This window comes from Aquarana catesbeiana, linkage group LG12, assembly GCF_042186555.1.
Source record: "Aquarana catesbeiana isolate 2022-GZ linkage group LG12, ASM4218655v1, whole genome shotgun sequence".
Lineage (NCBI taxonomy): Eukaryota > Metazoa > Chordata > Amphibia > Anura > Ranidae > Aquarana > Aquarana catesbeiana.
In genome coordinates this window covers 205,637,412-205,655,074 of record NC_133335.1, presented here as the reverse complement: position 1 = coordinate 205,655,074, position 17,663 = coordinate 205,637,412, and the positions used below count along the sequence as shown (strand labels likewise).

General features: G+C 42.0%; 1 protein-coding gene across 1 annotated transcript in view; it reads left to right on the top strand.

The window, feature by feature from the left end:
* Positions 1-16,749, top strand: part of LOC141113448 (bactericidal permeability-increasing protein-like) — a 70,816-nt gene extending 54,067 nt beyond the window's left edge. The window contains exons 11-15 of the mRNA XM_073606544.1: positions 1,236-1,303; positions 3,091-3,133; positions 7,763-7,826; positions 7,946-8,022; positions 13,412-16,749. Coding sequence (XP_073462645.1) covers positions 1,236-1,303; positions 3,091-3,133; positions 7,763-7,826; positions 7,946-8,022; positions 13,412-13,450 — 291 coding nt within the window. The 3' untranslated portion in view covers positions 13,451-16,749. The remainder of the gene's footprint in view (positions 1-1,235; positions 1,304-3,090; positions 3,134-7,762; positions 7,827-7,945; positions 8,023-13,411) is intronic.
* The last annotated feature ends 914 nt before the right edge of the window (positions 16,750-17,663 follow it).

The window sequence follows — 17,663 nt, the reverse complement described above, 5'->3', positions numbered from 1 at the left end:
CCGCGCTGTTTTTTCTTTAAATTTCAGCAAGGGGTTCCCCTTTAAGATCCTCAGAGCAAAAGTCACACCACAAGTCGAATCATCATGATCCAACTTGGATGTGACTTCTATTCAAATCATAGGGAACCATTGATTTTGACATTTAAAAAATAAAAAAAAACGTATCCAGTGTTAAGCAGCCTTTAGCAGCATCAGACAACTTTACAGCTGTAATGCAGGTCTTTAGAACACGCTGACCCTGGGTTTTTTTTGCAGCTATGCCACTTCCAGCTCCTAAAAGGCTGTGTGTGCATGAGGCCATAGAATAACAGAGAGGCATTTTTAACCACTTCAGCCCTGGAAGGATTTGCCGGAAGGATTTACCCCCTTCCTGACCAGAGCACTTTTTGCGATTCGGCACTGCGTCGCTTTAACTGACAATTGTGTGGTCGTGCGACGTTGTATCCGTCCTTTTTTCCTCCACAAATAGTTTATAAAGGCATTTCCCTGTTCTACCTCTTCGTGACACGATCGCGGGCACCCAGCAGACATCGAGTCCGCGGGACTCGCAGTCACGGAGAACGAGGCGGGCGCACGCGCGCCCACAGTGCCACTTCTTTAAGGGTACGTACCTGTATGCCCTTTTGCCCACCCGTGCCATTCTGCTGACGTATATCGTCGTGCAGCGGTCTGGAAGCGGTTATGCTGCAGAAAAAAAAAACATCCGACGCCGGTAAAAGCAGCTGTAAAAACTCCCTGTGTGCATGAGGCCTTGCAAAGAAAAAACACTGTGGATAAACCATAAGCTGTGTTGACTGGGTGTATTTACTTTACCAGAAAGGAAACCTGCATTGAAAGGAATATCTTATGTTAATTGAGTGGGCACCAAGCCATGTAATCAAAGGCATTAAGGAAATGTTCTGAGACAAATACATTACTAACATTGCTGACATTGCTAATCTTTCTTTCTGAAAATGCAAGTTGAGTTGACTGACTATAATGCTGATCCAAGGGCTTGCTGACATGAAATAAAAAGATATTGACGATTGATAGCATCATTGAACGTCACTGGCTGCATTCTTGTTCCCGATTGGCAACAAAATGTATTAAAAACCAAAAACACCCAGGGATTAGCATTTCCAGAAAGAAGTCAGCAATGACAGCTGCCATAGTAGCACAGGTTTCTTTACATGACCTAATTTTTAATTTGCTAATACTGTAACTTGTTTGCTGACATGTGTCAATCTAATTTACAGAATACTGATGTGTTTGCAAATGTTGCAGTAAAGTCAAGCAAGATTGTGGGAAACCTGAAACTTAGCAGGTAAATTGTAAGCATGAATTAAAAAATAAATATATATATATATATTTTTTTTTCTTTTTTAGAAAATGTGATATATTTAGACATACATACATTATGTGTATATAATAATACAATATATAATTTAAACATTTTATCTTGGTGTCTCCACCTTATTCTCCACCCACAGTAAGGCTGGCCATGCATTATACAATTTTCTTGTACAACTTTCCTTTAGATTTATTTGCCAAAACCATATAATATGAGGTCAAACCTAAACACTTTCAATTTGTATGCAATCAGGCAGGCCCTTGCACTACATAGTTGAAGGTAAATCCAAAGAAAATTAAATAAGAAAATTGTATGGTGTATGGCCAGCTTTATGCCCTGTACACACGGTCGGATTTTCCGACAGAAAATGTGTGATAGGACCTTGTTGTCGGAAATTCCAACCGTGTGTGGGCTCCATCACACATTTTCCATCGGAATTTCCGACACACAAAGTTTGAGAGCAGGCTATAAAATTTTCCGACAACAAAATCCGTTGTCGGAAATTCCGACCGTGTGTGCACAAATCCGACGCACAAAGTGCCACGCATGCTCAGAATAAATTAAGAGACAAAAGCTATTGGCTACTGCCCCTGACGTACGTGTTTTACGTCACCGCGTTCAGAACTTTGTGTGACTGTGTGTATGCAAGACAAGTTTGAGCCAACATCCATCGGAAAAAATCTATGGATTTTGTTGTAGTAATGCTCGATCAATGTCTGACCGTATGTACGGGGCATTAGACCTACAAGAAAATCCATATAAAAAAAAAAAATGACTGATATAATTCAGGGAAAATTTTGAGGCAAATGGTCAGGTTTTTTGGGTAACCCTATCTCAGATGTGGGTTGCTAAGAGTTATTGTAAATTTGAGCTGACAGAATGGATTTTAGCTGCCTTGCATTTTATAAAGACTCCATTTGGATTGACATTAATGGCAAAATATAGGGCAGCAAAAATTTACAATAATGCCGCGTACACACGGTCAGACTTTTCGACCGGACTGGTCCGACAGACTTTCCAGCGTACTTTCGAAGGACTTTTGACAGACTTCCAACGGACTTTCTAACGAACAGACTTGCCTACACACGATCACACCAAAGTCCGACGGATTCGTACGTGATGACGTACACCGGACTAAAATAAGGAAGTTGATAGCCAGTAGCCAATAGCTGCCCTAGCGTCGGTATTTGTCCGTCGGACTAGCATACAGACGAGCGGATTTCTGGGTCCGGCGGAGTTACGACGTAAAGATTTGAAGCAAGTTCCAAATCTAAAGTCTGTAAGATTTGCGACTGGAAAAGTCCGCTGAAGGTCCGGTGAAGCCCACACACGATCGGATTGTCCGCCGGCTTTGGTCTGTCAGCGTCCGTCGGACCAGTCCGGTCGAAAAGTCCGACCGTGTGTACGCGGCATAACTCTTGGTAATCCAGGTCTAAGATAGGATTACCGAAAAGATATGATCATTTGTCTCAAAATCTTCCCCATGAAATCAGGTATTCATAGTCACATTTCACAATAGGGCCTTGTGGTTAATAGCTGCAGTTCTGGATTTATCACTTTATACACATTTCCCATAGTATCCTCACCCTAAAATGAAATAAAGAGGTATGGGAGACTGAATAATCTATATTTATAATGCAGTAAACAAGTATGTACTATATATAAGGTAATGTGAATCTTTTCTTATAAAAAGACAAGGATACATTATTTATAAAGCATCAAGATCTTGCTGTTTTTTTCTTTTTTTTTTTTTAATTTAGGGTAGACATTGAGCTGAAACATTCTGATGTAGGACCATTCTCGGTGAGTATGAATTGAGGTGATGGTATAACTTGGGTCAATAAATTGGCATCTTGGTATGCAACCTGATAAAGCTCTTCTCACCAGTTAGGGTAGTCATTTTTACCAGAAAATTCAACTCTTACAAAGTGGTTATGTGAGGCTTGGTTCACACAGGGGTAACCCGACTTACAGCGCGACTTTGCAAGGCGATTTGGAGGTAACTTCAACGCGACTTCAACGCGACTTCAGCATGACTTTACACAACTTACAACGCGACTTCCTGTTGCCTCCGGGACAGGTGACTTTGGCTGTGGCCAATCACAGAATAATCAGCTCTATTGGAGGGAGGGGGTTGTCTGGGTAAACGTTTGAAGTACCTGGGTAAATTATTTTCTTTTTCCTGTAAAGTTGCTTCAATATAGATGGAGATCCGACTTCCATTGAAATCTATGGGTACAAGCTGCCTAGAAGTCGCCTTGAAGTAGTACAGGAACCTTTTCTGAAGTCGGAGCAACTTCAGTAGTGTACATTAAGACGGCTCTCATTCACTTCAATGGAATTTCTTATGTCCAGCAACTTGGAGCAACTTGAGGTCTGACAAGTCGGATCCCAAGTTGCTGTAGTGTGAACCAGAACTGAAGGTACATGCCATGCTTGCCAAACCATCTTTGGCAGAACAAGCAGTACATGTTATTCTATTTCTATTTTGAGCTGACACTTTGGACCACATGGTTTTAAATACTACAGCATTTGCAAACGGCTTGTTGAAACCTATGTTCTATCCATACATTTCTATTGGTCCATCCCTATGATGAACTGCCTTACTGGTCAATAGAGGTTGAAGAAAAAAAGATTGTGACACCACTTATTCAGACTCCAAAGTCATTTATTTCATCATTTGAAATCCAGAACAACAATCCAGTGCATTATCAAAGCTCCCAACTGTCCCTGATTTGGAAGGACTGTCCCTGATTTGGAGCAATGTCCCTCTGTCCCTCTTTGACCCTCATTTGTCCCTCATTTTGGTCTGATCTATATAGTTGTATATAAAATGCACTTTTTATCCTTCAAAAACTGTTTCCCAGTGCTAAACCTTACATCCAAATTCTAAATTGCTGCATTCGTAAATTTTAAAAGCCAATATAAAGGAATAGTATTAGTTAAAAAAAAGGCCTTGTGGATTTAATTAACCTTTTTTATTGGTTAATTCTCCTTTAACCACCTCAATACTGGGCATTTTCGCCCCCTTCCTGCCCAAGCCATTTTTCAGTTTTCAGCGCTGTCGCACTTTGAATGACAATTGCGCGGTCATACAACACTGTACCCAAATGAAATTGTTATCATTTTTTCCCCAGAAATAGAGCTTTCTTTTGGTGGTATTTGATCACCTCTGCGGTTTTTATTTTTTGCGCTATAAACAAAAGAAGAGTGACAAATTTAAAAAAAAACACAATCATTTTTACCTTTTGCGATAATAAATATCCAATTTTTTTTTTCTTTAAAACAAATTTTTTCTCAGTTTAGGCCGATATGTATTCCTGTACATATCTTTGGTAAAAAAAAATCGCAATAAGCGTATATTGATTGGTTTGCGCAAAAGTTATAGCGTCTACAAAATAGGGGATAGTTTTATAACATTTTAATTTTTTTTAATTTTTTTACTAGTAATGGCGGCGATCTGCGATTTTTATCGTGACTGCGATATTGCGGCGGACACATCGGACACTTTTGACACATATTTGGGACCATTCACATTTTATACAGCGATCCGTGCTATAAAAATGCATTGATTACTGTATAAATGTGACAGGCAGTGAAGGGGTTAACACTAGGTGGTGATCGAGGGGTTAACTGTGTTGGTAGGGAGTGATTCTAACTGTAGGGGGCGGGGACTAGGGGAGGAGACCGATCGGTGTTCCGCTGTACTGGGAACACACCATCGGTCTCCTCTCCTCTGACAGGACCGTGGATTTGTGTGTTTACACACACAGATCCACTGTCCTGCTGTGTTACCGGTAATCGCGGGTGCCCGGCGGACATCGCGGCCGCCGGGCACGCGCACCAGGTGCCTAGTGACACGGCGGGTGCGCGCGATCGCCGGCGGCGGCGCGCACGCACCTCCTGGTGGCCTAGGAAAGCGAGGACGTCATATGATGCCCACCCGCAACGAGAGCTGCGCCGCCTGGCCGTCAATTGACGGCCGGCGGTCGGCAGGCGGTTAAGGGGGTGTGGAAAGGGGCATGTCCTATGCCTACATACATTTGCTAGTAGGTGTCCCTCATTCCCATCTCAAAATGTTGGGAGGTATGCATTATGGGAGCTGAAAAGTTGCTTCTTCTTCCAACCAAGGCTTCAGAAGATAGTTCAGATGAGCCCTTTTCACCTGAACCAGCTGCTAAAGCCAACTTGAAAGAAGGAGCAACTTCACTCCAGATTTCACTAAACCTTTTAGAGCCATGTGTTTTATGTCCTGATGAAGAGGGAGATTTTCAGCCCCTGAAACACATTACTTTGTTGCCCTGTTTTTTTTTCTAATAAAACAAATATTTGATTGATGCATTGCACTTGTTTCCTTAAAGTGTTACTAAATCCACAAAATACAGTAAAAATCAGTCTGTATATGCAGAATAGCATGCTTGTTATACTCGCTGGGGAACTTAGGGGGCTAATCCTCTGTATTGTGAAAAAGGCTCTTTGATCCTGTGTGCATAGTTCCTTCACTTCTGCACTGTCTATCTGGGGAAGGCCAGCTAACGCACAGGCAGTGTAGCCAACCTGCACATGCTCAGTTGTGTCTTTTATGCTGGAGAGAACATTTTCTTGCTCTCAGAGCTAGCCAGGTCACATGATATTGACATCACACGTGTGGACGTGTATAGAGGCTATATTGGAAATCTCCTCCTACCTGAACAGACAGCTCTGTACAAACTCTGCAGGTTATCATGTGACCGTGGTATACAGATCAGCCAAAAAGGTATATAGTGGCAGTATTTTAATGTAAAAAGAAGATTTAGAAGCTGTGGGTGGGCAGATGAACTATTTTCATATTACTGGGTTTAGTAACACTTTAAGCCTCTGGATCTTGCTAAACATGTTTAAGAGCCACCTAACCATTACCATTATCCTTGTTCTTTAAAACATAGATCCTTCTCCGCTCTGTAGAAATGAACCAACATTGGATTCAGTGCCTCTTAAGCCTGGTACACATGGGTCGAACATCAACCAGTTCAGCAGAAACCGGACGAACACCCTTGTGAACACCAGCCTGTCTGACAGCAGTCAGTAGAACATCCGGCTGCTGTCTAACAGGCAAGCTAGCTGGAAAACCAGCATCCGATCAGTGCTGGCAGCCAATGGCTGTGAGTGCTGACCGGTGTGTTTTGGCAGGGCGGGGGGGGGGGGGGGCAGTCTCCACAGTCCCCCTGTCAGAACACAATAGCTCAGTGGGGAGATAGTTGTAATAGCATTAGATAGTTAGTTCAGTGAGCACCCCCCAAGCTCTTTAGGTTTTTATTTGTTCAGCCCACTGGACTGAATAAATAAAAGGATAGTGTGTACCAAGCTTTAGATCCTTATGCTGACCAAGAGGAATGTTTGGGAGAAGGGAGGGTGCAGGTAACTCCAGCAAAACCTAGAATTTGGGCTCTGAAAGCTGCTTCAGGTATGCTCTAGGTACCTTCACTTTATACCTGTGTAGTGTTCACCCCTGAAGAGGCTGCTGAAAATAACCCATGTCCTCCTTACCTGTTCAAAGGCTGCCAGCCCAGGTATCAGTTCGAGAGCATATCACCAAAAATCAGGCTCAGTCTAGTGTCTTTTTTGAATATTTATTGCAGTACTTGAATGTAGGTGGGTAGATGAATAAGGGTACAGGAGGACAAATTCTCAGGCAAAGTCCTTCAGTAGCAGCCTTGGGTAGTACTCGAGGAAAAGGGAACAGCGAACTAGTCTGAGACTTGTAAGAGCAGTCACATTCCTTGCAGCAACTTCTGGTGTCTAACCCTCAAAGCACAATCACTTCTGAAGCAAAAGGTCCTACTCACAGAGTCCACAGACAGCTCCCCAACCAGTATCCCTGGGACACTATTTAGTGAAAGAAATCCTTCTGCAGCCCAGATTTCTAAGTTAGTGTGCTCCAGCAGATTTCTTTCAGGCCCTCAGCCAGGCAAATGTTGAGTCCTAACAGCAGTAGCTCTTCAGTGACACAGGCTGCCTCCCAGTAGCTGAGGCCCCAGGAGAAGAGACTTCTGAACAGACCCTTCCAAACCTTTATCTTCTCCCCAGTCATACCTTCTGGGTGCCCCTTCCCAGGGATTGGTTGAGGTCACATAAATATTCATAACTCAGTGGCTGACCCTCCTACGCTATCTCTTGAAACTTCTTCCAGAGGCAGCCAGGAGCAATCCACCACCAGGCTTAGGGATAGACCTGACCAGATCTGAAAATATAAATTACTTCTCAACTGAGTACAGAAGAGCCATAAACTAAATTTAACAAAGTTTAGAGCAGGGTGCTACTCCTGTCAGAAGATTTATTTTTTTAAGATTAGGGATCAGGGCCCCATGTTAAACACTGTGAGCGTTGGGTTCACCATTCCAAAGACTAATGTACAGATAATAACACATCTGTGTCTGAAAAATTATATTTCAGGTGGGGCTTATACAGACTGCTGTGAATTTTTACCTCTCAAATAACCTTCTTCCTAAAGTCAATGGTATGTACCTGGACATTACATATCAATGGAATATTTGTATGTGTTGGAATGCTACTGTGCCCTTTTGTTTTTTCCCCCTGCAATTAAAGGATGACAATCTTTTTTTCCTGATCATTTAGAAAAACTTAATGAGGGCTTTCCCTTACCTTTACTGGACCATGTGCAGCTTGAAAACATTATGCTGAAGCAATATGAAGTAAGTCAATACAATCGTATTACTTAGAGTATGCATGACTCAAGTGTTTATAACTTTAACTACTTTTGTAGTTTAGAATGTTGATTGAAAGTATACAGATTTTATTGTAGTCTGTCAGTTTATGCTTTTAATCCACAGCATCATGTATTGACTGAAGGTTGAAAGCCAATATGATTGTGTAAGCTGTAAGGCCATCAGGTTGAGGTCAATAACTGCTATGCTATTTATCACATACACTACACAACAGTGTATTAGTTTGTCTTAAAGTGTAAGTTCTAGAATAAATATGACATGTCAACACAGTGTGGTACACTGGACATCAGATGTTTAGGCTGTGCCTCATCCTACTAAGCCTGGCAACCTAAATTATGCAAGTGGATAAACCATAGCATGGGGGTATCCTCAGTTTCAAGGCTTATATCAAATGTCCCTTCTGCTGAGGTATTCAATTGTACAGTTTATGGTACTGTTGTCGTTTGTAACCACCACTGTCAGAGGGGAAGCCACAGGAGCACCAATGCCTCTCAAAAGCAGGTTAAAAATCTTCTGCCATAACCTCTCTCCACTCCTGGGTCCCAGGAGTGGAGCAGGATATGGCAGAAGATTATTAACCTGCTATTGAGATGCGTTTGTTCCCCTGTGACTTCACCTCTGACAGTGGTGGTTACAAATGACAACAGTACCATATACAATTTAAAACCTCCCCAGAAAGGACATTTGCTATAAGGGTCAAACTCCCTAGCCTTGAAACTGAGGATACCCCTCTTGTTATGGTTTATCCACTTGCATAATTTCATTTGCCAGGAGACATTATATACAAACTTATATGTGCCTACAGTCACATTCTGACCGTCTTCCTCCATTAGAAACAAAAAATAAATAGTTTTAACTGTTAATCTCCTAAAGAAGCACGATTGTCACGAAACGTGAGGAGCAGGAACTCATGCTTGACCTCATAATCACCCCTATAGTGGTTACCCATCTATATAATAGAAACTGGGATATACCTGTGTGTGGATACATGTGTGTGTATAAGCGTGTACATATACGTGTACCCAACCCAGTAATGGGACCCACATATTTATACAATATATTGTTTACTTATGCCGTGTACACACGAGCGGACTTTACGGCAGACTTTGTCCTGCAGACTTTTCGATGGACTTTCCGAATGAACGGACTTGCCTACACACGATCAACCAAAGTTCGACGGATTTGTACGTGATGACGTAGAACCGGACTAAAACAAGGAAGTTCATAGCCAGTAGCCAATAGCTGCCCTAGCGTCAGTTTTTGTCCGTCGGACTAGCATACAGACGAGCTGACTTTTCGACCGGACTCGAGTCCGTCGAAAAGATTTGAAACACGTTTAATTTCTAGGTCCGTTGAACTTTTTGGGAAAAAAAGTCCACTGGAGCCCACACACGATCGAATTGTCTGACGGACTCCGGTCCGCCGAACCAAGTATGCCGTAAAGTCCGGTCGTGTGTACACGGCATTAGGGTTGATGGTTGTTACCAGCACAATTTTGTGTACATAAAATTGAATGGATCCTGATTTTAATTGTTTTTTAAATTGAATAATAAAATATGAAATTTTTAACCTATTGGTATTCGAAGTCAATTGTGCCAATGAAAGTCCATTTCTTTGTACATTTTCTTCAATGAGATTAAAGTGTAAGTTCACCTTCTGGAAGATTTTCAAAAATAGCCCCATTCCGTTGTTCTGTATATCCAATGAATAGTACAAATCCAAAGAATAGCACATACCAAAGCTCCTTCAGGTGAAGGTCCTCCCATTACATAGCCCCCAACACCTGCATCGGTAATGGAGGAACTTCACCATTTACAACAGGTGGAGCTCTGGTATGTACTGTTCACTGGATATAGAATTGCATAGGGGAATTTTTGGAGAATACTTCTGAAGGTGCACTTACACTTTAAACAATACCTGACCCAGACAACTTAAACTGAGCATGTGTTGAAAAACATATAAGCAGCGGTTACCTTCAGTAAGAGCACTTGATAAAACAAACTGTAGATCTTAAGATATAGGGAGCTGAAGTTATATGCAAACATGGACTTTTCTAGTAAATGCTGTGCTTGGCCCTGCCCCCTTCTACTCCCTGTTGTACTTCACATGGTGACTGACCAACAGGAAGGTTGAGATAATGGGAGAGGGTGGGGCCAAGCTTAATTATGACATAAAAAGACTAGATTGGCATATGACTTCAGTTTCTGATATCTTGGGATCACTAATCATTTTAACGTGAAGTTATCACTGAAGGCAAGCTTTTCTTATGTATTTTTCACAATATCCTCAGTGTGAATTGCTCAACTTTGTGATAGATAGGTTTAATTAAAAACATGAGTCTTGTTCATGCAATTATGCTACTATGAGCAACATCATATTTTTTTCACTTACAGAATATGAGCTACAGTAATTATAATTTGTAGCCCATGGGCAAGATCATTGATAGTCAAGTACCATTTCGGTACACACCCAAGCTATACACTGTGTTGTAAATAAATGACACGCTAGTACTAGTTGACAGTATCTCTCTTTACTTTGTTTGGTGGTATATATACAGTATTCCAAAATATATAAAACAGGCTCAATCAGGGGTATAACTAGAAATCACAGGGCCTCATAGCAAAAATGTTATTGGGCCCCTCCTGAAACAGAAAAAAAAAACATTGAACAACATCCTAATCACTGCCTATAATGCTCTTATATTTGATATATACAGTTTCTAATAAATCTCAATGGAAATACCTTCTCTTAATCTTTTTCCAAGCAACCACAAGACTGCGAAGCTTTGGCGAGAGTGTCTGTCTGTGGAGGGCTGACATTGTTGCTGAAATCATTGGGCAGCCCATAGATGATTCGATTTTCTTTCCTTCCACCACAGGTGGTGGACCGGCCAAACTTCGAACCATGTATGGCCAGCTTTAGAGCAGTGACCTCATCCCACTGATGTCTATATCTCTATAAGATTCTCGGCACTGAAAGAGTTAACTCCCACTAGCTGTGCAGACAGAAATACTTGCTGAAGCTATGTGGTCGCATGACCGCTTGCAATAAGATTAAAAAAGGTGCTTCCACTGAATGTTATTAGAAAATGTATGCAGCAAATATACAGTGCCTTGAAAAACTATTTACACCCCTTAACATTGTCCACATTTTGTCATGTTAAAACCAAAAACGTAAATATATTTTATTGGGATTATATGTGATAGACCAACTTAAAGTGGCACATAATTGTGAAGTGGAAGGAAAGTGATAAATGGTTTTCAAATTTTTTTACAAATAAATATTTGAAAAGTGTGGTGTGCATTTGTATTCAGCCTTCTTTACTCTGATACCCACAACTAAAATCTAGTGGAACCAATTGCCTTCAGAAGTCACCTAATTAGTAAATAGAGTCCACCTGTGTGTAATTTAATCTCAGTATACATATAGCTGTTCTGTGAAGCCCTCAGAGGTTTGTTAGAGAACCTTAGTGCACAAACATTATCATGAAGGCCAAGGAACACACCAGACAGGTCAGGGATAAAGTTGTGGAGAAGTTTAAAGCAGGGTTAGGTTATAAAAAAATATCCCAAGCTTTGAACATCTCATGGAGCACTGTTCAATCCATCATCCGAAAATGGAAAGAGTATGGCACAACTGCAAACCTACCAAGACACGACCATCCACCTAAACTGACAGCCAGGGCAAGGAGAGCATTAATCAGAGAAGCAGCCAAGAGGCCCATGGTAACTCTGGAGGAGATGCACAGTTCAGGTGGGACAATCTGTCCACAGAACAACTATTAGTTGTGCATTCCACCAATCTGGCCTTTATGGAAAAGTGGCAAGAAGAAAGCCATTGTTGAAAGAAAGCCATAAGAAGTCCCAGTTGCAGTTTGCGAGAAGCCATGTGGGGGACACGGCAAACATGTGGAAGAAGGTGCTCTGGTCAGATGAGACCAAAATTTTACTTTTTGGCCTAAAAGCAAAACGCTGTGTGGTGGAAAACTAACACTGCACATCACCCTGAACACACCATCCCCACTGTGAAACATGGTGGTGGCAGCATCATGTTGTGGGATGCTTTTCTTCAGCAGGGACAGGGAAGCTGGTCAGAGCTGTTGGAAAAAGAAAACCTGTTAGATTCTGTAAAAGACTTGAGACTGAGTTGGAGGTTCACCTTCCAGCAGGACAACTACCGTAAACATACAGCCAGAGTTACAATGGAATGGTTTAGATCAGGGGTCTCCAAACTATGGCCATCCAGTTGTTCAGGAACTACAATTCCCATCTTGCCTAGTGATGTCTGTAAATATCAGAGTTTTACAATGCCTCATGGGACGTGTAGTTCCGCAACAGCTGGAGGGCCTTAGTTTAGAGATCCCTGGTTTAGATAAAAGCATATTCATGTGTTAGAATTGCCCAGTCAAAGTCCAGAGCTAAATACAATTGAGAATCTGTGGCAAGACTTAAAAATTGCTGTTCACAGAGTCTCCATCCAACCTGACAGAGCTTGAGATATTGTGCAAAGAAGAATGGGTAAAAATGTCACTCTCTAGATGTGCAAAGCCACACTTTTCACATATTTATTTGTAAAAAGATTTGAAAACCATTTATCATTTTCTTTCCACTTCACAATTATGTGCCGCTTTGTGTTGGTCTATCACATAAAATCCCAATAAAATACAATTACGTTTTTGGTTATAACATGACAAAATGTGGAAAATTTCAAGGGATATGAATACTTTTTCAAGGCCCTGTAAGAGGTGTGGGGTGGCAACATTTAAAAGGTGGGTTATTTTAACACCTTTCTCTTCCTTTAAACTTAACTCTGGCCAAAAACAACTTTTGGACAATTGACCTGTAAAAATGAGTCTGGCTGTTGGCTCTAATATCAGACGGATGTTGGGATCAGATCACTCCGCGTCACCTGCATTTGTCTCGCACTGACAGGGAGGAGGACAGGGACATGCAATGCAGCTGTGCCTCACGCAAGTAATGGAACAATGGGTGCAGAAATACCCCAAGGGACAGCTCAACCTTCCTGGTCCTAACCGGGCTTCCCTGTGTCCTAGGCCCCAAAATAACCTCATGGGTGGCTATAGCAGTAGTTTGGCCACTTGACTCCATGCTACCTCCTACAGTGCATTCTAGCACTCGTTTTTACTAAAGAAATCACATGACACAGGGGCAGAGCTTACACAATAGTTTGCCATCATTCACATGTACCTAGCCCTGTGCATCACGTTAATTTTTATTCACCCTGAAGCAAATGGCGGCTAAGTAACAAGACTGTACTGAAAACACACCCATGTACACAATATCCTGTCCGTTCACTTTAACAAATGACTGCATTTTTTTATTTCAATTTTTTTCAGCACTACCTTCTGTTAGGAGCTGACGTTCACTATGGATGAATGATGGGTAATAACTGCAACTGTCTGTCCGAACCGTTTTATCCAGATAGTGTTATCAAGGTCCCATGAGTCCATCTATTTTTCTTCTATGGTCTTATTGCTGCAATACAAGACTGCTACATCTCAAGACCGAATCATCATGTGTGTCACTATACTACTTGTGTATATTTCTAAAAGGAGTCAATGCAGAGAGATGGAGATCCACCATAAAAACACTGAAGAAATCTAAGATCCCTGGTGGGGGCACATTTTAAAGCTGGTGTGCTCAAATGAAAGTGGGTGTGGTCGGTGTTGAGGCAGTAAATTAAATCATACATCTCCCTCTTACATTGGCGGTCATGCCCCCCCCCATTGTAGGGCACCGTTACACTGCTCCCCATTATAGGTCTGCTAATCATTATATTTTAAGTATGTACGACCAGTACCACCAATATGTCTCCCAGTGTCATCATAATGTGCCACCATGTCACCCCAGGGCCATATTTATGCCACCCTGTCACGTCAGTGCCCATTATGTACCTCCCAGTGCTACCATTATGTCCCCCCAGTGAAACCATGTCCCCCATCAGAAGTGCTTTCCTTCTCCCCCCCCCCCCCCCCCCCATATACAATGCAGCACAGGGAAATGATCAGTGATATATAGGGTTTTGATTTACTAAAGGCAAATAAACTGTGGACTTTGCAAAAATAACGTTGCACTCTGCAAGTGCAGTTGCTCCAGAGCTTGGTAAATGAGCAGAAGCTCTTCCATCTAAGGGGCGGATCCAGGGGGGCAACGGGGCAACTGCTCCCCCCGAGAAAATATTACAGACTCCGATTCCAAGCGCGCCCCGGGTAGCCAGAGCCAAGTTTGGGACAACTCGCAGCCATTCAAACATGAATTACTGCTCAGGAACCTAGGGACTGCACTCTCCGGCCCCTGTACCTCCCCCAGCAGTTTTTCCACCTCTCTCCTGCAGGCTGCTGCTTGAGTGGGCGGGATGGGGATGTGCCTTTTCCCCTGAGATCACACTCATCTGGAAGTGGGAGGTGTGAGCAGCTGAGCAGAGGGAGCTGAGCGAATGTTCCTGGAGGTGAGCTCTGCTAGCAGTACATTGTGAATTAGTTTACAGGCACCTCTATGCTGAGTCTGCTGAGTTACTGCAGCTTAGCATAGAGGTGCTGTTAGCTGACAAATGGGATTGCATCTTCTTTTTCATGTAGACCAGTGAGAAATTGAACTCATTAAAACATTATCACTGCCCCCCCCCCCAGTGTATGCCCTCCCGATCCCCCCCAGTGTATGCCCTCCCGATCCCCCCCCCAGTGTATGCCCTCCCGATCCCCCCCCAGTGTATGCCCTCCCGATCCCCCCAGTGTTTTTTGCTCTGATCCCTGTACACTGTCCTACATTCTAACGACCTCTGTACACTGCTCTTCATCCTACTGACCCTGTTGCCCCCTGTCTTCCACCCTACTTACCCCTTATCCTCTGTTCTTCCAACTCCTGTCCTCTGCTCCGCTGACCTCCCGTTCTCTGCCCTACTGTTCCCTGTACACTTCCCTACATCCTACTGACCTCTGTACACTACCCTACCTACTACTGACCTCTGTACACTGTATTATACATTAAATTTAGTTCCGTAAGCAACACCTCATTTTTTGGCAGTGCCCCTCCCAAGACTAGACTCTGGATCCGCCCCTGCTTCCATCATCCAATCATGTGCAAGAAATAATGCTCCTTTTTTTTCTTTCATTTTCCTTGCATGTAATTGGGTACACTTTACAAAGTGAAGCTTCACCTCATTTACTAAGCTCTGGAGCAACTGTACTTTGCAAAGTGCACAGTCTATTTGCCTTTAGTAACTCAACCCCATAGCTACCTGTTCTGCTACACAGGTCCCCACTGATTCACAACTCGCATCCATCCCAAGGATCTTCTTTATGACATCACACACAATCATCTAGGAGAGAAGGATCGCTTGGACCAACATGGAAGAACAGGCAGCTATGTCTTGACACCATTTCTCTGCTCAGCTCTACATGTAGGATAGAAAGCACATCTGAGAGAGAGTCACTATGGTGGCATTGGGATCAAATGGCCACGTTTAATGGGTAAATGGAGATCAACCTGTTGCCGACCACTATTCTAAACCTTCTTGACCTCAATGCTTTGTGACTCTAGTGGAGACATCATCCCTTCCTGTGCTGTCTGACACCTGTCAAATGGAAAAGGATATATCTACTAAACAGGGACATAGGCAGTAATTAAAACTTGCAGGGGCTTCTCTCTCCTTCTCCTCTCTATCCAAAACAAAAAAAAAATTGGAATTTGTGTTAAATACTGGTTTGTTTTTTAAAGTCATTCTTTGGCTCTACAAAAATTCCTTGAAATCTATTCCTTCATTATTCCCAATTGAATCACAAAACCAGTGCAAATTTGATTTAGGTTTGTTTAATCCATTGTTGTAGTATAATTCATGTTAAAATGGGAATCTCCTTCTTTATCCAAAACTGTTGACATTGCTTGAGCTTAACTAGATTTAAATCCAATTACTAAAATCCCAATAAATCATTGATATATTAAAGCCTAAAGCTCCGCTCACATCTCCGCGTATGGGGACGACAATCGCGGTAAAAATGCGCAAATAGAATCGCGGGATGCCCGTCGCCCAAAAGAAGCTCCTGCAGTTCTTTTGAGCGACGGGTGTCCTGTGATTCTGTTTGCGTGTTTTTGCCGCAATTGTTGCCCGACGAATCGCGGGAAAATCACGCAGCGTTTGAGGTGCTATTAAAATCAACAGGCAATGCACTGGGAATGCACGGGCGTCCCGTGATTTTCCGCTATTTCAAATCGCGGGCAGAATCACAGCGATTCCGCCCATAATTCGGAACTTGGAGATGTGAACCGAGCCTAAAGCTGGCCATAGATGAATCGATTCATCTACGGGCAGGCTAACTGTACCCAAGTAAATCCTTTGATCGACTTGGGTACAACCAGCATGTCGGATCTTTAGCATGCGATTACTGCCACCGGCTATAGCCGCTAGCAGTAATCCTTGTGATCTCCCGGCAGGGACGGCTCCCTGCCCACCCGTTCTGGGAGAACACAATAGCTTCGTGGGAGGGATTCAGGAAAGAAAATCGCATAATCTATGACCTGCTTAGGTTTAGGTAGATTTTTTTTTTCATGTTTGTTTGAATTTCTAATGTTTATTGGGGTCAAATCAATGATTGTTTTTTATTGTAATGATGAGAAAAATTGAAGAATGGAAATTTTTTCTGGAACAAAATAAATTTTAATTGTGAATGTGGGAAAACTCATACTTATTGTGATGCACATCCCAACATTATCTGTGGAATTCAAAACTTTGGAATGCCTAGCTAACTAAATATTTTAGGGATATATTTGAATATTTTACGAAATTTGGCAAGCCCTGGTGAATGATTTTCATTCAAACTAACTACTTGTGTATGGTCAGCTTTACAGTTGGTGGTTAATGGTCTATATATGCTGTATCCAGGTTAAGGGATAGGTTTAGGGGTTACATTAAAAAATGAACACTCTAGACAAAATCCAAAATGAAGCTTTAGAATGCATACATGGAACACAGCCTACCTATATCAGTTTGCTCACTTTTCATCCAGACATTAGTGTAGTGAAAATAAAGGAATAAAAAGCCCAAATAAATTTAACTAATGCAGCCAGTACATTTAAAGTGATATGAATGGTTCGGCTTTTTTTTTTTTAATTTACAAACATGTCATACTTACCTGCTCTGTGTAATGGTTTTGCACAGAGCAGCCCGATCCTCTTCTTCTGGGGTCCTTTATCGGTGCTCCTGGCTCCTCCCCTCTTGGCCAGTGGCCCCATAGAAAGCTACTTGATATGGGGGCACCAGTGTTAATTTTGGCAGTAAATTTCCATTTAGTTTTAGTGTCAGTCTTAGAACTAAAATGGCATTTTAATTTTAGTCCCATTTTAGTCTTCTGCAATTGTTTTAGATTTAGTTGTATTTAGTTGACTAATTCTCCAGTACATTTTAGTCGACTAAAACTCATTTTAGTCGTCTAAAATATAATGGGTGTAATTAAATTGTAATGCATTAGTTAAACATTTATCTACAATTTCCAAACTCATTTTATACTGTTGGAGTGAAAAATCTCATATGTTGTTATTTAATGTATTGAGGTATGAACATGCACTACAGACCAGTGTTCATTTTGAAGTCAA